The sequence below is a fragment of the Rosa chinensis genome, chromosome 6 (assembly GCF_002994745.2).
Source record: "Rosa chinensis cultivar Old Blush chromosome 6, RchiOBHm-V2, whole genome shotgun sequence".
Lineage (NCBI taxonomy): Eukaryota > Viridiplantae > Streptophyta > Magnoliopsida > Rosales > Rosaceae > Rosa > Rosa chinensis.
Window position 1 is genome coordinate 54,620,411 of NC_037093.1, and position 21,709 is coordinate 54,642,119.

Consider the following 21,709-nt stretch of genomic DNA (forward strand, 5'->3'; position numbering starts at 1 on the left):
CATGCCAAACATTTGGAGATTCAATCATATAGGTAGAAGGATTATCTTTATTCATAACAACAGGTACAAGTGTTGTTGCATTTAGTTTGAATAGGTCATCACAAAGATACCCTTTCCCAACATGCATTCCATGCTTACTAATTATAAACTTACCAGCCTCAAAAACTAACTTGAAGCCATTTTTACATAGCAGTGAACCAGAAACCAGATTTTTTCTAACATCAAGCACATTATTGAGAGTAAGCTTCTTCCCTGATGTCAACTTTAATGCAACCTGTCCAAAACCTTGAACCAATGACGTAGAAGCATTTCCCATGATTAATTTCTCCCCTTGTTTAACATCTTGATAAGTTGAAAACATCTTCTTATCAATGCATATATGGCGGGTAGCCCCTGTGTCAATCCACCACTCTTTGGCTTTTACCATCAATCTCATTTCAGAGACCATGATTCATGTAACAAAGTCCAAATCAATATAGCAATTAATATCAAATAAAGTTTTCGTCTTAAGATTGTTGGAAAATTAATTCACAAGTTGCTATATCTAAAAGATAAATACAGAGTTAAAATACCAGACTAGGAAAGGAAGCAAAACTTTACAGATTGTGATCGAGGCTAGAACTTGGTTCTATCCCCTTAAGACGAAATTGCCTCCTGGTCGGTGCTTGAAGGGTTATTGGCAAACGTCTCCCAGGAGTACAACGATCAAACTTTCCTCTAGAAGAAGCAGTACAATCTTGAGGATCAATGAACGCAGATTGTGTTTTACTCTCTCAATCTCTTAAACTCTAATGTGATATGCAGAAAGTTTTGAATACTGGAAAAATTTTCTTATGCAAAAGTTTGATTTCAAGTGGTGGGATTGCTTCTCTTTATATAGGAGTCTGATGCATCTATTTGAAAGGACATACCTTTCTGCACAGCAACTTCTACGTTGCTTTTAGTTTGAAAGGTTGTAACCTTTGGATAGAATGATCAATTATTTCTTCCATATATATCTTGATTATTAATTTGAATTTTCATTCAAATTAATTTAATCTTTGGATTAAATTTACTAACAGTAGTCTCTCCCTCACTCTCTTCGTCAGTACGTTCTCTGCTAACTTTCATTTGTTTCCAAATTGTTATATTGTTTGGTCACAACCATCTTGCTAATTAAGTGGGATGTTGATGCTAATGAGAATTGAAACTAGTTCAGAACTTATAGATATGCATTACTCGATCGGGTGGAGGTTTTAGCGATTTCATTCATTCAAGTTAAAAGTTGAGAAGAATGAGTACGTAGTGACCTTTTGGTGGTTTGATCTTTCATTGATGGTATTCTGGTATTTTACAAGAGCTGTCAAGTTCTTCCTAGCAATAATTTTTAGTATCTTCTGTAACTGGAGATATATGGACTCGTTAGAAATAGGCACAAGTGCACAACTAGACTTATTTTAATTTGGGATCTGGCAGCTCTAAGTTGCAACTTCAAAAACCTTTATGATAATTTGATGTGGTTGATGTTGCTCAGTTATTTTGCTAGCCTAGTGTAGATGTATTCATGGCCTCAGGAGAGAATTGCTTCATCTTTAATTGTATCATATATTGATTGATCATGTCGTTTTTCCTGTAGATACTTTTGTATGTAGAAGTGACTATGTTTGCCGATTCAGATTTGAATACTTGTTGCTAGTGGCCATGCCAGAGGTGTATCAACTAATGTTGCAAGTTCAGTTCATAAAGCTTTTTGTACATGCCAAACTACTAGGTAACATATATAGAACTATAGAAGTTTTCCTCATAGCATATAACATCTTGATAAAGGTCGGAACTACCTGTACTTCGAATATATCGTCATAATGAATAAAGCCATCTTGATCACCATTATCATCCTCTTACTACCCCTCCTTCTCATCAGCATCATCAATATAATTATTAAAATCATGGTAGCTGTGTAATTTTTCATTAGTAAGGATCATGACTGCTGGACAATATGGATTTTCAAGGACACAGCCACTCCATACTTGGAAGAACTGTAGTTTAGAGGCTCGAAATGTGCAGCATAACCTCTTATTTAAATTATCTGAAAGTCTAATAAGCTTAATTCGAGTTTCGGGTTTGGAAGTTTGGATATAATGGCTTAGGTACCTGCTCATCTAACAATGTACGAGTTAGATGATGATCATCTGCTTCTTTGACCTCAGTCACCCAACAGCCTCTTGAACGACTAATAGAGGAGGAGCTAGTGCTAGCAGGTTCGAAATGAACAATGCTATGAATTTACACGCCTTCATAGCTACTACTGTTGTTAAAATTACATGTCCAAGATCATATTAATACTCGATCTGACTATAATCCTAAGCAATTCTTTGGCTAATATGGTAGTTAAGAGTGGGATATGATGTTACAAATGGAATCAGAGCCCAGATTATGATTCTGTAGACTTTATAAGGACATGATCCGATTCAGTTCTGTGGCATGAGAGAAGTTGGATAGTTGGGGTTTTAGATGCTAGTAGTTGTACTAGAAGATTCCAAGTTTGTGATCCTGTTGATTCCTGGTTGAGAGAATCTCATGCTAGATCCTATCTAAGTATAATTCTATCTAGTCATGAATTGAGCTTCTAGTTTTATTGTGGGATTGAGACAACTAACAATGATGGAATGGTATGAAGCAAACTAGTGTTATCAGATATATATTAGTACTAGAGAAAAAGGGAAAAAACAGTAGGATCATTCTGCTTTACTCCAATACAGATTTGTGTAAATGAATCACAAAGTATCATCATTTATGAGTGAGCTCAATCCCATTTTGGGCCAACCTCAATTTCCCTAGTTGGATAGAAATTAAACAAGACTTGAAATGAAGTATGTAGTTTCACTACAAAGTATAAAAACTCTCAGTATGTTGCTGAGAGCTTGGAGACAATCTCATCAAGTTCTTAGATAGATGTCTCACGCAGATCGAGGAGGACCGGACCAAAAGACAAGTAAAAGAAACTCAAAAGCTTCGCAGTGGAACAACAGAGTCACAGTTGTTGATGTCCCTGCATAATGAGAACTTGCCATTCCAGGAAGACGACTTCTGAATTGTTTGTTTTCCATTTTGTAAAGATGCCCCTCTTGAAGAACTACCTTTCTGCCTTGACAATTTCTGATCTCCCCCAACTCTCTTGGCAACAATTTCAATCCCCCGGTTTGATTTATCCACCTCAACAACATTAGAAACCGCAAGACTAATCTTCAAAGCTGATGCAGAATCCATGGAAACCGATCTTCTTCTTGGCTCCTCCACATCATCATCCACCTCCTCCTCATTAATACAGATCTGTTTGTTAATGATATCATCTTCCCCTGCTTCAGTAGTCCTAATAATCCCATCACAAATTTCATCTTCAACTCCTCCAGTACTGGACTCACCTGTATTGTCTAGAACCTCGACCGGTGATTCTTCCTCTGCTGGCTCACTTGAATCAGCTGCAACAAATGGCTCGGGTGGTGCCACATCTGTTGCGCCGGTTTTGATAATGGGGGCGCGGCACAAGGGGCAATTTGTATGAGATGTGAGCCAAGTATCAATACAGGGAATATGAAAAGCGTGATCACACTTTGGCAAAAGTCTCAAAGTCTCATCTTCTTGGAACTCACTCAAGCACACAGCGCACTCTGTCCCTTCGATAAGGCCATCACCTTTCTTGTACTGGCACACGCTGATGGAGCTGATAAGCGATTGTTGCAGACCGACGGTGCGGATGTACCATATGGGGTGGTCAACCACAGGTCCATGCTCTTCATCAATAAACAACTCAGCATGATGATCATGATGATGAAGAGTCTCCTCCTCCTGATGAGGTAGATGTTGTTGTGGTTGTGGTTGTGATGGTGATCTTCTTCTGTTTTTGTAGTACTTTACATAGAGAAAATAGCCGCAAATAACAAGCAAAGCGATTGCAGCCAACGACGATACGACGACTATGAAGATTTTGGGTTTATGGTTACATATTGATGGACAGTTCTTATTAGGATCACGCTTCATGCAATCATCGCAGGTTGGGCTACTCAGCTTTCTGTGCTTAAATTCCATAGCTCTGTAACTAGGGATAAAGATGGAGCTAGGGTGTTGAGCTGCAGCAGAGAACAAACAAGAGAGAGAGAGAGAGAGAGAGAGAGAGAGAGGTTCCTGGTTGGTGAAGAGGAAGGGACGTGCGTGGAACAAGGGGTTAAGGTTGAATTCAAACTGGTTGCTTTGTCAAAAGTTGATCTTTGAATATCAAGAATGGACAATATGGAACACGTTAAAGCTAGCTCCTTTTTAATTATAAGTAGATGATATTTCAAACTCGATTTCTTTTTCTTTTTTTCAAAAGTAGTATTTGCTCTTATTTTTCCTATTATGAGAATAGAGTGAATACTTCTCAGGTGGGGTTTGAAGCTTTTGGACTTGGTAAAATGGTGCCGGCTGGTAATGGTATTAATTTTATATTGTTTTAATAAATAAAGAATTATGTGATATTAACTCTTCCGTGACAATCAATTTGAAGCGTCAGGAGCTCATCTACGATCACAGAGGAAATGGGGTCATCACATATGGGAGCCTACCACCCATATCTCTACTTGACATCTTAACTGTTTGCTTTTCGTAGAATTGATTATTTGGGATGAAAGAAGAAAATTCGTACGTTGTTTCTGTTTAACTTCATCAAATTGTTTTATTAGTGGATAATGCGCAGTTTAATTTGACTTTGTAGGCTAAGCAGCCACTGCAATGCTTAAGGATTTCCTAAGCTTCCCTAGAAAAGTAGAGGATGAGCTTGACTTGGAAGGGAGCTGTGCCGCAATTGTGAAACTAATAGGCAAACCTAACTCCGAGAATGCTTATACCTGGCAATTGATCGGTAGTTTCATATACCAAATGGTTTCTATATTTTATATAGATTTTGATCCTAGACATTTGCTTGTGAAGTTCCTTGTTTAAGAGAATGATCTTTTAGCTAGCTAATTCACAACTTTGTTTAGCTACCATCTTGGTTAGTATAGTATCAGTCAGCCTAAAACTGACTCCCCAAAAATTAACCCCCAACCCCCCAAAAAAAATGAAAGTAATGCATGCCATTGAAACTGATGGAATAAGTTTCAATCTCCAGATGAAGGATAAATAATTCAACCTAAAAGAGTTTCTAGTATATTTGATTGGGAAGATAATATTTTCGAGAATTTTAACTAAGCATTATTAGCAAACTAAATAAATCTGGTAATTATTAACAAACTAAATAAATCTGGTAATTGATGCCTAACAAGGAAATTCACCTCACTCATACATTGATACTTAAAGAAACCTCTAACATATAACTCGGAATTGTACTAGCGTAACCGACAAACTGGCCGCTTCATTACCAGCCATGACAACCAAACAACTTACATTTCATTTGCAAAGTAGTAATTTCATTTGTTACATGAATGTCAATTACAGGGAAGACAAAGCACAAACAAATAATAAATAAGATGTAATAGCACACCAAAGTTATATGGACAGGAGAAGAGGGAGAAAAACACAGGCATGGGAGAAAGATGATGAACAGAGAAACAGATAACTCATCTAAACTGCTTTGTTCTTATACTTCTCCTAGTGCTTTTTTGATGTCAGCCTGTGTGAAGGGGAACCAATGACTACTTTTAGTGACAACAAGAGCAATCTTTATATCTGTGCGTGCGTGAGAGAGAAGAAACCTTTGTGTGTGTGTGTGTGTGTGTGTGGGTGTGTGGGTGTGGGTGTGGGTGTGTGTGTGTGTGTGTGTGTGTGTGAGAGAGAGAGAGAGAGAGAGAGAGAGAGACCCACCTCAATGTTTAAGGGAGAGGTTGTTGGGCTGTAACGTCCGATGACATTGCCATCCTTGTTAACTAAGAACTTAGTGAAGTTCCACTTTATCCTACTCCCCATAAATCCAGGTTTACTTGCTTTGAGGAATTTAAAGACAGGTTCTGCGTTTGGCCCATTCACACGTATCTAGATACAAAAATTATATAAACTGCATGTTAACTAGTGAAAATACAACTGCAGATTGCAAAAATCTTAATCTAAATGCTTCAATGGGAACACTGGGAATGCAATCAACAGGATTAACAGTCATACATATACAGTCTAAAGCAAAGCGCACTCTTGAAAGGTAAAAATACCAATCAACAGTCAACTCACACTACTTTCTACAGGAATTAAGGAAACAGACTTCACCCTGCTGCAGTTTCTTTTACTTGCTTTGTTTAACATTGGTTTTGTATCCTGGGTGTTCTAATAATATAAACTTTCATCTATCTACCTCACAGAAATATATTTGGTGACCATAAGGATTTTGAAACCTTGTAAACCATTTCCCATAAAGAAATCACTGAAGCAATGAAAATGTTATAGCTGGTAAGAATACAGTAATAATCTAATATTCTTCCCCTATTCTAGTTCATTACAACTGAACATCCCCAATAGCACTCCACTTCAAGCACATACAGGAAAAGTTTCCAAGGTCTACAGAAATAATAAAGAAAACGAATTGTGCCAGAATCTGAAATACATTGGTATTATGTTCAAGTGGATAAGCAATCCATGTTCTCATTAGCATAGCATGTATACTACATTTTACTGAGGGAATTAAGCTAGCTCACGTGAAACCCGGGCCATTACTTATGCCAAAATGCCAAAGCTACAACAGAATTTCTTCTCTCAAGCGGAAACGAAAAAAAGGAATGGCATCCGACATGAGCAAGAGAATTCAAAGCATATTACATCTATTTCAAATTACTAAATGCCTTATCCAGAAAGCTCTGTGAGAACATATGCCTCTTTTGAAATGGTAAGTGCCAGGAAACCAACTCACTGGGAGGATATCTAGCCTATATAGTATTCAAATACTGTAACTAACAGACCTAGTCTCTGCATTCCAACTGGTAGTAAGCAATAGATAGAGCTGAGCAAGTGAGGAAAGTAGTAAGCTCTTCACTCTATCTTATCTAATTCCAAGAAGCAATTTTTGAGGTTCAAAGAAAACTATTTTCAGAATGCATAAACCAAAAGTGATATTACATGAATACTTAATTTCTTAAAAGCAAATGGCATCACAAGCATGAAGCACCAGATTGAAATAGAATAATCTCATTGACTAGCTGATCAATATAATATGGTAAAAGATATTCAACTACCTTCTTGAAGATTGGATATTCAGCCTTGTACCTTGTACATGCAAATTCAATCGCATCCAGGCTTGTTCCAGGCTCCTGCTTCAGAAACTGGTTGCATGGAAATGCCAAGATCTCAAAACCTGAAGACAATCATTGAAGCCAAATCAAAGAGGAAACAAGGGAAACATTTAATTGCAGTTAATGAGCAGATTACATCACCTAAGTCATAGTACAAGACACTATGGTGAGGGAATGCCAACAGTATTACGACCTTGGCAAATAGCAATGCGAGCAAATTATAACAAGTAGTTAATATAATATAAAAGAAGTTTTTGTTAAAAAAACAAAAAACAAAAAAAAAAAACTAATATTGGACAGAGATTCTGTGATGGATGTGTTACTTATTATGATAGAGAGTTGTTCTCTGCCGTCCCTAGAATAGTTCAGGTAATCAACTTGGCAACTACTTTCCAAGTGCACTTGGATGGTATGTAGACTCTACCAGCAGCAGTTGGAAAATAGTGAAGATGGTAACTGTGCAATAGTTAATGACTGCTTTCTCACTGCTTGTTTGCCTAAAGGATCAAATGACACTTTGATTACAGTTGAGATCCTATAGCAATTTCTCAATTAAGACATATTTATCTTTGAAACAGTCCATATCTAAGTTTCTTTTCTGGAGATTTAGAGGCATTATGCCACAGCTTGTAAGCTCTAGTCGATCAGCTTTCTTTCTGGTAGGTCCCCTTTTATAGTCTCTTTCTTCAAGTCGAGCTACTTCGCCCTTTAGTATCATAGATTAAAGAAAGGTGTACAATTACTCATAATGTTGTTACTGCACAACAGCTATGTTTGGTGAAAAATGGTTTCATTGCTTGGAAAATATACCACGCTGAGGCTTATGATATATTGCAATGAAGTTTGTCAGATAAGTGGTATGGAGTTCTGGTCCCACATCATATTTAAATCCAATAATTTCTAAGTTGTGGAAAGCTCTTCTTGTCTATAAGAATGGCCCTGCAGTCTCACATCTCTTCTTCAATGATAATTTAATACTGTTTAGTGAACCTACCAAGAAACAGGCCATTACCACAAGGCAAGATATATATTTGACTGTAACGTATCTTGGCAGCAACTCAGCCTTGAGAATATTAGAGTTTATTGCTCTTTTAATCAGCATAATATAGTGCTACCAACCTTGCTGATATCTGTTATTCTCCTATAACAAAATACTATGGGGAAATCACTCTGGTACATTCTAGAGCGACCAAATACAACCACTACAACTTGGTTGAAAAAGTTCATAAGAGGCTGGCTTTATGGAAAAGCCATAACCTCTCAAAGGCTGGTAGGGCTGCTCTCATTGAAGGTGTTTCAAACCTATTACTATCTACATTCTACACAATACAGACTATTGAACCTCCTATAACTCTATGGATAAGATCTACAATACTTCTCTGAAGGGGACCAGTACTGAGAAGGCTAAATGTCGTCTTGTCAGTTTGGAAACGTTTGTTAGCCTAAATAATTCGGTAGGCTTCTACTATTAACAGAACTTTAATAGAAAAAACTGGTTGGAGGAAGGTTTAGAAAAGAGGGAGGGTTGAAGACTAATGTTATTTCTGCAAAATACCTGAAAGGGAAGAATTTTCTGCAAGTGAAAGACTATCCTAACAACTGTTGCCTTTCTACTCAGAAAAGGATATCATATGGAGCTTATCTTTTGCCAAATGGTACTTAAATGGAGAGTGGGAGCAGATGATTCTTTTCAGTTTTGGCTGGATATCTAGTTGGGAGATAGAACCTAACCAAGACTAGGACCAACAGCACCATTGCTTTTATTGATTATGGTTTGGACTTTGACAGATTATGTATACTCTTTTTTCTGCTGAGATTTCAAAAAAAAAAAACTTTCACAGATGTTGGTTTTCCTAATAGTGGCGCTGGCACGTGGATCTGGAATTTGAGTTATAATGGAAAGTTTTCTGTCTTGTTTACTTGTCTCTTTTCTTTCAGAAGCATGACACTTGGAAGTGGGGGGTTCATTTGGAAGGTTCACCGTTCACCTGCCTCCAAATTCAAACCTTTTCTTGCGCTGTTTGACATGGGAAAAGTTCTTACCTGTGTCAACAGATGTAGAAGAAAATTGCCAATTCATCCTCTACATCCTAGGTATAACACTGCACCTAAACTGGACCATCCATTTAGGAGATGGGAGACTTTCGCGGAAGATTCGGGCTAATCTAGGACATGACTTCAATTAGACTTGATTTTGAAGATTGGCTCTAGAAAAACCTCAAACTTAAATCCAATCACCAAACTTCTACTCCTTGGTTTTTTTAATTTCACTGTTAGTCTGTGGTTAATATGGAAATCGCACGGTAAAGCTGTCTTCGGGGTTCTGGATACAATCTACCTAGCATTCAACAACTGGTGTTGTCTGCTAATTCTATTTCTACTGCCGAACCTTCAAACCACCCTCCCAATGGTTCAATTAATAGTCTTAAGTGCTTAATTACTAGTAATCAGCTCAGGAAACACAATTCTGAACAGATAATAGTTCTCATACCTATAAAAACACCACTGAAAAAGAAAAATGTTTCGAAGGGGAAAAGAAGGAAACCTTTGTCCTTGTATTTGCTGTAAAGCTCAGTCAACTGTGTGTAATTGGTATCGGTAAAGCCACTGTTTGCATATCCAGAAACAAGAAGACAATCATCAGTAATCCAATCCATCAAAAATCGAGAGAGCTAGGAAGAAGGAAGCAAACTAACCATTTGGAAGCGACGTTAACCACGAGGAGGACCTTCCCTTTGTAAACGCTGAGGTCGACGTCCTTGCCTTTGCTATCCTGCCACCACCAAAACGCAGCGTTTCACACCATTTCCTTTCGAATCAAATTACAAAGAGAAAGAGGATCGAGGCATTTAGAATTGGATGGATTACCTTGACTGTGAATTCGTGGATGGATTTTTCGGAGAGGCACGACGAGTGTGTAGCACCCATCTTTCTATATGATAGTTGGAGTGTCAAGTGTGTGAGAGAGAGAGAGAGAGCTGGCGTCGGGTTTTGGGTGATGCATCACATGTTTCCTGCAGACTTGAATGCGCCGGGGACCTGGCGTCGGGTGGGACCCCGATTTGGGGAAGACGATACGTTTCACCTGCAAAATTCTCTCTCTCTCTCTCTCAATCTCTCATATACAATACATGCACTTTCCTCCCTGTCAAAAAAAAATACATGCACTTTTTATTTTAGTAAACGTTTTCATTTATCTAGTTACCTTTGAAGAAAAGGAATAGACCAAAAAAGAAAGTTACCTCTGAAGAAGGATTGCTTTTTACCCAAAAAAAAAAAAAAACCTATTTAGGAAATGTTTCCGGTTATGATATTTGTAATTAGTGTATTTTTAGGAGAACCGTCATTAGTTAAATAAATATACAATTTCTAATTTGAACACATAAATGAGATTTAGAATTTTTTTTTTTTTTTTTTTTAAAAAAAAACCCCACCCCATTCCCACCCTTGATGGGGCTCAAACTCCTGACCTCTTAAATGAGATTTAGAAAATAATTAAGAAAACAATACGATTATGATTAGCTCTGAAAAATGTAGACGGTATATTTACAAATTGTTTCAATAGAGAGTATACTTACACATTGTTTCAAAGTGTCTCAGAATAAAGTATGTTTTTTTTATAAAAAAAAAAAAAAGATTTTTAAAAGGTGATTGAGAATCCTAGTTACACAAGAAACAACGGCTCATGAAAGATGACGAGAAATCAAGGATATTGTCACAATTTGGGGAAGCTGGTAACGAAGTAGTTGGTGATTGAGAATCAATTGATGATGCCACATGATTATTTGAATTTGTCAACTACCTCAGCCGTGTTGGCAAAAAAGCATGTTCTATATGTCAATTTTTGCAGAAAGTATAATGGGATGTGATTCACACTGCAAAATACGACTCAGTTGAGTCTTCTGCTCGGAAGAAGAGGTTAAATGTCGTCTTTTTCTGCAAAGAAGAAATCGATCCCTATCAGAGAGAAAATTATCCCGAGGTTATCTTTTATGTAATCACGGTTAAATTGAATATGCATGTGAACTAATGTTCTCTCTCTTACTCTGTACTCCATTTTTCTATGTACTCCTCTATTCTTTCTGACGCTTCATTGCATTGGTTTAGTGACATGCGTGGAGATTTTTCAGGAGTAAAACTACCGCATTATTCAATGAAGTTATTGTTTCTACTCAAAACAATAAAAAACAAAACACAATTGCAGGACCTATTTCACCCTAAAAACTAATCCTAGGCTACACCGACTTGGCTCCCCCCATACAGTAGCATTAAAACATCAATTCAATTGATGGTTTGGCACCATCCGAATTTGTAGGAATCATCGAGGAGAAAAGATATGCACATATAAGCCAACAGAAGAATACATTTTCTAACAAATGACCCATGCATAAGTCATTAAAATTTCACTGAAGGGCTTCAAAGAGATGAACTAAATTACAAGATTTGGCAAAGTAAAAATAATGATACAATGCCAACCTAGGATTAGTCACGGCTCTCAATCATCTCTACAATGACGTCTCCCTGTCTGCCTTTTGCAGGAGGAAGGGTAAAATACATATGTACAATCCGAAGGCATTATTGCGCTAGTCTATCTCTATTCCTCGGCCCTCTTCTAGAGGTCTAAACCTCACAGCATGATGAACAATGGCGAAGGCAAAATGACTTGAAAGGCAGCACAAGCAAGATCAAAAATGGATTATGCTCATACCTAAGAATTTTGGACCTTGTAGTATTAGCAAAAGTAAGACTTATAAAAACTGTTGATCAATAGAAATTGTCCCGCCGTAAAGACACCAGTCCTGACAATTTGCTACATTCACTCATCTAGGCCGCCAAAATCCTGGACCTGAAGCACACAATCAAACCCTCAATGAGCTTAAATAAATGAACTTTCCAATAATCCGCTGGAAGCCACCAGCATAAAACCCAAATCTAAAAAGAGGAAAAAAAAAAAAAAAAAAAAAGCCGAGGAGATGGAGGAAGAAAAGTACAAAACCATTTTACTTTTTTCTCCTATGAAAAGAAACTCACGCACCTCTGCTGGTGACGGGTATTGAACCATCATAAGGCGGTATATAAGAGTGTCTGTGGCTTGCTGACCGTGGAGGAAATCTCCACCCTTGGCCAGGTAATCTTGTTGGTTCACGAGGGGGGCCAGCAAATGGAGCATTCCCATAAGACGCCTTGCCTTTTTCAGGATAGCGAGGACCTGCAGCAGAAAGTAAAGAAAATAATTTTATGATCAACATTTCACCAGGAAAAAAAAAAAAAAAAACCAAACAGCTAGACTGTCCTCTGTTACAGTTGGGAGAGTTACCAGAATAAGAATGTGAGGGAAACCTCCAGCTGTCACGGGGATCATAAGGAGCTGGTTTCATTCTTTCATGATTATTGTAGTAGTGTTCTCGGTCCCCATGCTGCATGAAGTCAAACCTGTTGTGATAAGGAGGCGGAACTTCACGCCGTGGCTTTACATGATGGTCTCCTTTAACATAAGAAAACTGATTCGACGGTGGAGCATGAGGTGGCCGTAAAGGGTAACCTTTGTTATGGAAGGCAGCCCCATCAGTTTGTGGAATATTTCTCCCTGAATTGGAAGGGAAACTACTATAAGAGCAGGAAGTAGAATCAGGCATCTGCCTGTGAAGATCTCTAGACTCGGGGGCATGATAGTGCACTGCATCAGGAATTGCTTGGTTAATTCTTGGTCCATTCAACTGCTGAGGCGGAGGTGGAACTCTGCTGTCATGCACATTCTGCAAATGCAGTCCAAGTTAGAAGACTGATTTAATGACAAATTCAATTTCCATCATAATACTGAAACCTCAATATAGAAAACAAAAACGCACATGTGAATCAGTGTATGGATTTAAATCAGAAGTAGCACATGGAGGGTGAATGACATGAGGAGGGGGTAGAGGTGCTGGTGGTGGTGGGGGCGGAGGAGACGATGGTAGAGGAGGAGATGACGGTGGCACATCTTGAGGTAGCGGAGGGGCGAAGGGATGTGGAAAATGTTGTTCAAACTGATTATGTGAAGCCTGCACGACATTGACTCCAGCAACACTGCAAGATGAACTCATGTCAACATCACACGACGGAGCCACATCCTCCATTTCAAGTTCTCCATCAACATCTTCCAAGATATGCCTATGCCTTTCAGTTGCGGGAGTGGCTTCATGTTCTTCATTAGTCTGAGGATTATGTTCAGGGGTGACAGCCTCAAAACTCTCCCCATCAGAATCACTTCCACCGTCTTCATCCTTGAGCATGCGGGGCATACAAAATCCCGGAAGTTGAAAACTTGAATTACTGCAGCAGTACAGGAAGTACTCAATAAATAATATAATAACAGAGCATACGAGACAACCTAGCATTAAGATTGAAACAATTCAAACCTTCCGTATTCATCGACAAGCATACCCTCCATCTCTCTAAGAGGATCATCCAAAGACCTTTCTGTTCTCGAGGAGCGCCGACAATAAGCACCAGCAGAAGACCCACCCAGAGAATCAAGTTCTCGCATATGGCGACGAATTATGGACTCAGGAACAATCCTTCTCTCCAACCAAAGTTTCAAAACCTGTATAAAAGAGAAGGAACAGGTAAGGCATGCATGAGCCAGACGCCAGACCACTTCACCCGATAAGAAGCAACAGTGGTGCGTAAGAGGATAATACTGCCCCATATACAACTAAAACACCCCCTCCTCCCCCTTTAAAAAATAATAATAATAATAATAAATAAAAATTGTGCTTGCCTTTAGACATTGCCTACGATTCTCATTCGCTGAACTTCCAGGAGGAGCAGCAGCGGACAATAACCGTGGTAGTACTGCTTGGATTGCAGAAGTGTACATACCACCAGTATCACCTATTATTCAAAATCAATTCCAACATTACTAGATATGTAAAGGGTTCATACTTCACTCATTCAATAACTTTGATTCTGATGCACAGAGACACATTACCTTTCAAACCTCGAGAATGCTGAGCAATTGAATCGACCAGGAAAAATAAATCGATTCTCCGGTGTAAGCTCGACTCATTTTCCAAATGACGTGCCAGAATTTCCAACGCCTGAGTTGTAAAACAAGAAATAAGTTATAGAAGGAAAAGTGATCAATGAGTGTGTTCGTTCTCCATCAGAATTTGAACATTATTTTAACCTCAAAATAAAACAGAAAAGAAAGTTGCAGTATCATCTACTACTACAATAGAGACATATTTTCCCCCCGACTCCATCTAGTGCTCAAGAACTAATTCATGCATCTTAAGCTTGTCATATACTGAGATAGAATTAAGAATAAAAATCCTGGAGGGAGATACAGGTATGAACCATATCTCATCTGACCAAAAAACTTATTCAATTTTCCCTACCTTAGAAGCTACACCAATCTTTCCACAGTCGATAGCTACACGAGTTGCTCGACCAATGCTGTCCTTGGTCCTTGTCAAGGTTCCTAGCATTGTCTCAAAGGATGACAGAGCAGCAAGTGCTTCTGCATACCTGCTCACAGATTTTGGTCTTTGACAAACCACTGCTTCTGAGTTTTCATCCTCATCAACTGGAGTAGATGTTCTCTTGTGCATATCAACATCAGGACTACAACTGCCATTGTTCTGAAGAATATTACTACTATCAGAAGTAGAAATACGACAGCCTGAAGTATTAGGAGGTGATGCTTGTGCAAGAGAATCTCCACCATCTGTTAGGGACGGACTTGACCGCACACCAGCAACATGTTTTTCAGTCAAGTACTCAGTTGGATCGGAAACTGAACTAGGACCCTTCTCTATTTGTTTATGCTTGACCTCTTTTACAGCATCCATTCTAAGACAGAAATACAAGCAACAGAGAATCAGAAGAACGCAATGCAAAACAGGTTTCAGTACTTTCTAGGAATACATAACTTTCTTGGAAAGTCAGAGAAGACAATCCTTGTGAATTATGAACAAGAAAACAACAGTATCAAATTCAACCATAGAACTAGACTACTTATAGAAACTTACACGTCTTTTACATCTCTGTTCTCTTGCAGCTCAGGCTCCAGAGAATTGATGTCCTCCCTAGGGCCCTTTGCACCACAGTGAGGTGGACTAGCATTAATTTGACGTGGAACTTCAACAAATCCATGGCCGGTGCCTGGTACAGGATCTAAGCTCTTCAGAGTATGCTCTAAAGTATCACAATCAGTATCAGGATTTTCTGCATCTTTATTGCTTGATTCAATTATTGCATGACCTTCATCTTTCCGAGGAAACGCATCTATTGAACCTTGATTAAATCCAGTAACAGCATCTCTTCTCTCCATACTATGTGATAAATTCCCTGGACTTTCAGTCTGAACTGCAGTTCCAATAGTGCAACAGCCAGCAGAACCAGCACAAAGAATTTTACCACCAACATGGTGCCCAGAATCTATGAAACCATTAACGGAACACTGATTATTCTGATTATCAGGACTATTCCTTCTTTGATCACATACATCCACTTCCATTGCTGATTTAGTATTTTGCTCCAAGATTACACGGTTTGGACTGGTAGAGAACCCTGAAGCATTATTGCCAAAAGAGTCATCACTATGCAGACCCAGACCATTCCCTGAATTACTTTCCACAGTTATAGTAACGCATGTGTTCATGCAAGAATTATGACAATCAATAGCAGATGTCCTCATGGCTGATGAATCATAGTTACATCTTTCATCATCTTCAGCTGCATTAGCTGACATGGCTTCTAGAGCACGATGAAGACGCTTAGATGGAGGTAAAACAGCTTCACCATCAGCCGAACAACCAAAAGACTGGTCTTTCTTCGAGTTCCAAAGCTGAGGCCTATTCTCCAAACTTTGAGTGCAAACTCTTGAAGGTGTAATATTACTTAGAGCTCCATTTACCACAAATGAGTCCCGACCACCAGGGCAATTGTCATCACATACTGGAGATGTATTGATCAGCCCTGATGGATTGAGCATGACTTCCTTCAGACTTTCTTGAATGTGCGAAGAGCTATCAACTTCCTCAACAGAAGATGGTTTATTCATTCGAACCCTGGCTCGTTTCACCAATGGCAGATGTTCATCTCCATCTTCCTTGGATAAATTTCCATTCATATTTCCACCATCAGTCTGCATACTTTGACTACTGCTCTGCAAACCAACATCTTGAACCGTCTCCTTGTCCAATATAGCAATAGGCTCAGCTGCATCATTAGTAACTCGCTTTCTGTTTGGTTTCCTTTTCTTCTTACTAAAAGCCTTTATTTGGAGATCAAGTCCTTTGATCAACTCAGCATCTCCTTCCAAGCATTCAACAACAGTCTCTGAGTGCTCTCCTTTACAACCAGAATCAGTAACACTGCCGTCGTTCAAACTAAATGTGCTAGAATCAACTGGAACAACTTCAGAACCATCATCTTCAGCACAACCATTTGAAACACAAGCAGCCAATTTAACATCATCACATATGGAGGCATCAGGTGATTTCCGTGTTCGTTTATTCCTTCTTAAACTTCTGTCCTGAACTGCATTACCAGATATATCTACAGCATTCTTGGCATCATCATCATGTGGCATTATGAAGTTCCGTAATTTACGTGATTCCGTCCTGGATGAGCTTCTTGACCTACGAGCTGGTGCTTCCTCTCTCTTTGAGACACAGCTCTGTAATCGCAAGTCACCAGATCTTTTTCTTGAAGAGCAGGTTATCGGCACAGGTGTTTCAGAAACCATTGTGGTAGCAGCAGGTTCCTCAATTAAGTCCTCCTTATTAAGGGTGGCATCTACTAGTGCAGTAGCCGAAGCATCCTCAATAGAATTACTTGGCTCATTTTTATCAATGGTAGAAGACGAAGATTTTGGACATAAATCAAGAATTGCTTCAGGAGCTTCTTTCTGATCCTTTGAACCAAAATTGCATGAAGAATCGACTGAGTTCCCACCATTTGCACTAGAGTTTAACTCATCAACCTGGTCCTCTTTCTTCAACTTCTCAAAACTATCAATAATCTCCTGGACTGCACGAACAAAATCAGCACCCTTCCCATGACGCTTTCCGAGAAGAGACTGTTTCTTCTCCTCTGTAAATGCCTCAACATCAGCAGGGTTGCAGAAAGCACTGCATAACCAAAATTCTCAGTAAATAGGCAATCTTGCCAAGTAAAATCATATCAGACTCCAATGCACTTAATGAGAAAGAATCACTTAGGTCACTCAGGTCGTATCCAGCAAAAGTAAAATGAATATGCGATGCAAATGAAAAAAAAAAGGGGGGGATCCACATGTCTGCAATGGATAAAGCATGAGAAAAGTAGTCAAAACAACGCAAAGGTCTAAATTCAAAAAAAAAAAATGCAAAGGTTTAAATTCTAATCTCCAATTAAGATAGAAATAAGAGAGCTGAATGGCGAACATGATAATCAGTGTGGCATCGTAACAGTACATGCATATAAAATAATTTAATAAGAAGGACATGTACATCTGCAAGACATATAGAAAGAACTATAAGTATCTCAAAGGTTTTCTTCTTCCCAGAACGTGTAGCAAAATACAAACCACACAGAAGCTCCCTTCAGTTCTCCGAGAGGAAAGAAAACTGGAAACTTGGTTTAATCAGTTTAATCAATGAATTTCCGCTAAAAATGATCTGATAATATTTGCAAAATATCTATTGTACACAGTAATATGAAGAAATATTTGTAGTGTTAAGGAGAAAGTTCCAATGAGATTGAGGGATTGTAATTTCCTGTTGTTGTCAAGGATAGGCAACTTCTAGACTTGGCCATAGTTGCTAAAGATAATGTCCAAGTAAATGTGAGAATTCTAAACTTGGCCATAATCTTTTCTTCCCACAGAATTTGATACTACCAACATTTACAGCATTCTTTTGTTGTATATAGCTACTCCATATGGGAGTGCTTGTGATCCACACTTCAACCCTTAATGCTTAAAGGAAGAAATTGCGCCTCTACAACCCTTCTCCCACAAATCACAAAGCCCTCTTAAGCTATAAAAAAGCACAAAGAGTCGTGCACATGCAATGATAGATATTTGTTCCCCCATTGACATGAGCAAATAAGGAAAGGTACTGTATAGAAAGACATATCAAATATATACACATGCTAGGCTCAGCATTAATATCCTAGTGTATCATATGCTTTTATAAACAAGCAGATAACAGAAATAAACTCATTTTTTATCAACTAACTCTCATTGAAATATAATAACACGAGAGTTACCCATGAAACCATGGTTAACATACGAGAAAATAGACCAGTTTTCAAGCATGATCTTGCATTTCATTACCAGAAGTCCAACAATGAACCCTGAATTTGAAACATCACTCACAGAGGGTCTTTATACCCAAAAGAGAGAGGCAAAATTCATACTTAAGGTCTAGCATAGGTCCGCCCACCCGAGACATGTATATATTGGAACATGTTCTCTTCCCTGACAGTCTAGCATATTATATCATAAGTCAATCTGAAACATAGATGTGCCTGCATTCTTGATTGAATGCATATAACTAGTCTAGAAAATTAAATATCTAGCAAGCAAGCAGTCTCCTGTATTTTTCTTTATATCATATAAAACTAAAACAACATGTCTTCCAGCTTTATTGGAATCCAACCAATATAAACCCAAACTTCTAAAGTTGGTTACATGGTTCCATTCAGTTCTAAAATGCATCAATAATCAAATCTCTGTCTAACGGCTTTATTCTACCCTAAAGAAAAACAATGGATAATACCCGACATTTTAAATATACACCATGACACACATCTTGCACTTAAATTTAAGGATATATCAACAGATCCATATATAGGAGATATATTAAGAGATGAAGATATTGGGGATAGATATTATACATATTGGTGATGAAGATATTGCGGATAGAAGATATATCTATCCCCAAAAGCAAAAAAAAAAAAAAAAAGGATATATTGCAGATATCTATCATTACCTGGCAATATCAAGGACAAAAATTTTGTCTATACTGAAAGAACCTACATAGATTTCTAAATCAGTGACTGATTATTGACAAAGCCCTCCTCCAAAAGCTTTGTTCTCACTTGTTAGGAGATACTGAGCACGGTTTACCACCCTTGGATGGTAAGGTTTAACTCAAAGCGTACTAACTTCAATCAATTAGTCACTTCATAAGACATCATGGTATAAAATAGAGTGACCAACTATTAACAAAACCCTCCTCCCAAAGCTTTGTATCACTGGTAACGAAATACTGAGCAAGGTTTGCCATGCTTAGAGGGTAAGGTTTAACTCAAAAGTGTACCAAGTTCAATCAATTATTTGCTTCAAAGGAAATCCTGGTATAAAATACAATGAAACAAGCAATCTTCAACTTATTTGTGAAAAACAAATTTAAACTCTTCCTCCTGAGTCTGGTTCTGGGATGGAAATAAAAGCTAATGAAAACACTAATAAAAGAAATTGTCATGTTCATCTCCATTATACTGATACCTATTAAATCCTTGGTAGTTTATTTAATCCTACCATTAAGCATAATGGATCAATAAAGCAAGAGACAGGTATATAATTCAATGAAAAGCACTTGCCATCTTATTTGTGAAGTGACAATTTAAAATCTTCGTCCTCAGTTTGGATTATAGATGACAACAAAACCTAATAGAATTACTAACAAAAGAAATTGTCATGTTCATCTCCATTCTCCTGTTATTTATTAACAGATCATAATTTAGGATTTATGTCCAAAGTTAAGCATAATGGATCAATAAAACACTGTCCCTATAGGGTTTACAGTTCCATCTAAATCAAGATTGTCTCCTCTCTTTTTTCCACTGGATTGTTAACAAATCATCATTGCAATTCACTTACTGACATTGTAAGAGTATATAATGTTCTTATCCAGATACCATTGCTTTATCCATAAGGAAAAAGAATAAAGGCCATAATAACTAACGGCAATAAATCATCAAAGTAACATATAAAATGGGCTTTACAGTCTAGTTGACAGTTGACCTTAGTAGTGCAATCTCTTTCCTGGGGCAGATCACAATAAGAAAATATCTAAAAGGCGAAGTACCAACTTCTAGTACAGATAAATAAATAAAAGAAAGCGGTGATCGAAATGAAGGACGGATCCAGTGGCAGAGTAATGAACTAAGTATCATTTGACCATATGTTTACGGACAATAACATAACAAGCTTCACTTTTTCAATACACTGTGATAACATAATCCTCATACCTTACTCAAACAACAGACACCATATTTTATAAAGTAGAAAGTTAACTTCCATCAATAAGTCTGATCGGAAAGGAAAGTTCGTAGCTAATCAATTTTTAACTTAAGGAACAATCGAGAGTCCAACCATTGAAGTTAGTAGGAGTTAATCAAGAGTGCATTAAGGACTTACATCTGTTGTGTTCCAAAGAAGAAAACGAGTACTTTCTTCCAATCAGCAGAGTAACCCCACTTCTCCGGCTCACTTACCTGCAATCATAAACCAAGTTGATAAGCCCAATTAATCGGTCTCTATGGGATTCTACAATGGGAAATCATTGAAAATAAGTCTACTACTAAAAGCATGTTAACGAACCAAAACGACTGTAGTTACTGCAGTTTCAAAGAAACTACCCAAGAGAATCACCGATATACTAAATTTGACAGTGCTAATATAACATTTCCCCACTTTAACTACAGAGCATCGCCGCCAATCATCAAGTCCTCATTTCACATGCATCGAAATTAGATTAAACAAACTGAAACAGCATAAATCTCCTCTCCTATCTAGCACTTCAAATGCATCGAAATTAGATTAAACGAACTGAAACAACACAAATCTCCTCTTCTATCTAGCACTTAAAACTAAAACTTAAAAGTAACAAATCCAAACTCAGATCCAGAAAAACCACCCTTCCAAGCACTAGCCGGCAATCTATCAAACCTAACCAAGTATCCACAAAAAGCACCCAAACCCTAACTAAACCATATCCTCAACTCCTTAATCCTCTCGACTCGGCGGCACAGCCGCACAGCATAAGCAAAAGTATAAGAAAGAGATTCTCAGCACAGAAGACTTACCGTAGCAGGCCAAGCAGGGAACCCTTTGACTTTAGCAAGCACAAGATCGCCGACCTTCCACTGGCGGCGAGCCGCGGCGGCCTGAGCGGCTTTGCTAGCTCCTTTCCTCCTGCTAGGCGCCATCGCAGAAACCCCGGAAGAAGCTCCAATTCAATGAGGAACCGCTATTTGAACTGAAACGAATACCGGAACTGAGCTATGTGCCGCAATCGCCCAAGGAATTGAACAATTGTGGAAAATCTCCGGGAGGGATTCGCCGGCATTGAAAAAAGAGGATCGCTTAAGAAGCGAAGGACCGCCGGCACTGTGCGAAGCTGCGAAACCCTAATTTCAGAGAGTGAGAGAGAGAAAAGCGAGAGAGAGAGAGAGTTGGGAACTCTGATAGAGAAGTGGTTTTTTTTTTTTTTTTTTTTTTTTTT

The 21,709-nt window shown here is 38.3% G+C and overlaps 3 protein-coding genes across 3 annotated transcripts; all 3 read right to left on the minus strand.

Annotated features, from left to right (window-relative positions):
- Positions 1 to 2,982: 2,982 nt before the first annotated feature.
- Positions 2,983 to 4,065, minus strand: LOC112171582 (RING-H2 finger protein ATL54). Its single transcript, XM_024308744.1, has one exon. It carries the CDS (start codon positions 4,063 to 4,065, stop codon positions 2,983 to 2,985), a length of 1,083 nt encoding a protein of 360 aa, XP_024164512.1.
- A 1,199-nt stretch (positions 4,066 to 5,264) lies between these two features.
- On the minus strand, positions 5,265 to 10,371 carry LOC121048756 (probable glutathione peroxidase 5). Its single transcript, XM_040508774.1, has 6 exons — positions 10,095 to 10,371; positions 9,923 to 9,999; positions 9,772 to 9,833; positions 7,170 to 7,288; positions 5,818 to 5,985; positions 5,265 to 5,626 (listed from the first exon to the last, which is right to left on the minus strand). Exons 1-6 carry the CDS (start codon positions 10,152 to 10,154, stop codon positions 5,594 to 5,596), a joined length of 519 nt encoding a protein of 172 aa, XP_040364708.1. The 5' UTR covers positions 10,155 to 10,371; the 3' UTR covers positions 5,265 to 5,593.
- Positions 10,372 to 11,573: 1,202 nt separating this feature from the next.
- LOC112170261 (protein HUA2-LIKE 2) lies at positions 11,574 to 21,709 on the minus strand. Its single transcript, XM_024307480.2, has 11 exons — positions 21,291 to 21,709; positions 20,623 to 20,699; positions 15,239 to 17,344; positions 14,606 to 15,059; positions 14,197 to 14,305; positions 13,987 to 14,099; positions 13,625 to 13,809; positions 13,076 to 13,538; positions 12,544 to 12,982; positions 12,262 to 12,435; positions 11,574 to 12,072 (listed from the first exon to the last, which is right to left on the minus strand). The coding sequence occupies exons 1-11, from the start codon at positions 21,411 to 21,413 to the stop codon at positions 12,047 to 12,049; spliced, it is 4,269 nt and encodes a 1,422-aa protein (XP_024163248.1). The 5' UTR covers positions 21,414 to 21,709; the 3' UTR covers positions 11,574 to 12,046.

What these genes read in the sequence shown, in the direction of transcription:
- LOC112171582 (XM_024308744.1), bottom strand. Translation starts at nt 4,065, where the DNA reads ATGGAATTTAAGCACAGAAAGCTGAGTAGCCCAACCTGCGATGATTGC.
- LOC121048756 (XM_040508774.1), bottom strand. Translation starts at nt 10,154, where the DNA reads ATGGGTGCTACACACTCGTCGTGCCTCTCCGAAAAATCCATCCACGAA. An exon ending in GTTAACGTCGCTTCCAAATG is followed by an intron (nt 9,834 to 9,922) that starts GTTAGTTTGCTT and finishes ATATGCAAACAG; the next exon opens with TGGCTTTACCGATACCAATT. An exon ending in CCTCTCCCTTAAACATTGAG is followed by an intron (nt 5,627 to 5,817) that starts GTGGGTCTCTCT and finishes CCCTTCACACAG; the next exon opens with GCTGACATCAAAAAAGCACT.
- LOC112170261 (XM_024307480.2), bottom strand. Translation starts at nt 21,413, where the DNA reads ATGGCGCCTAGCAGGAGGAAAGGAGCTAGCAAAGCCGCTCAGGCCGCC. An exon ending in TCCCTGCTTGGCCTGCTACG is followed by an intron (nt 20,700 to 21,290) that starts GTAAGTCTTCTG and finishes TTATGATTGCAG; the next exon opens with GTAAGTGAGCCGGAGAAGTG. An exon ending in AACAGAGATGTAAAAGACGT is followed by an intron (nt 15,060 to 15,238) that starts GTAAGTTTCTAT and finishes TTTCTGTCTTAG; the next exon opens with AATGGATGCTGTAAAAGAGG.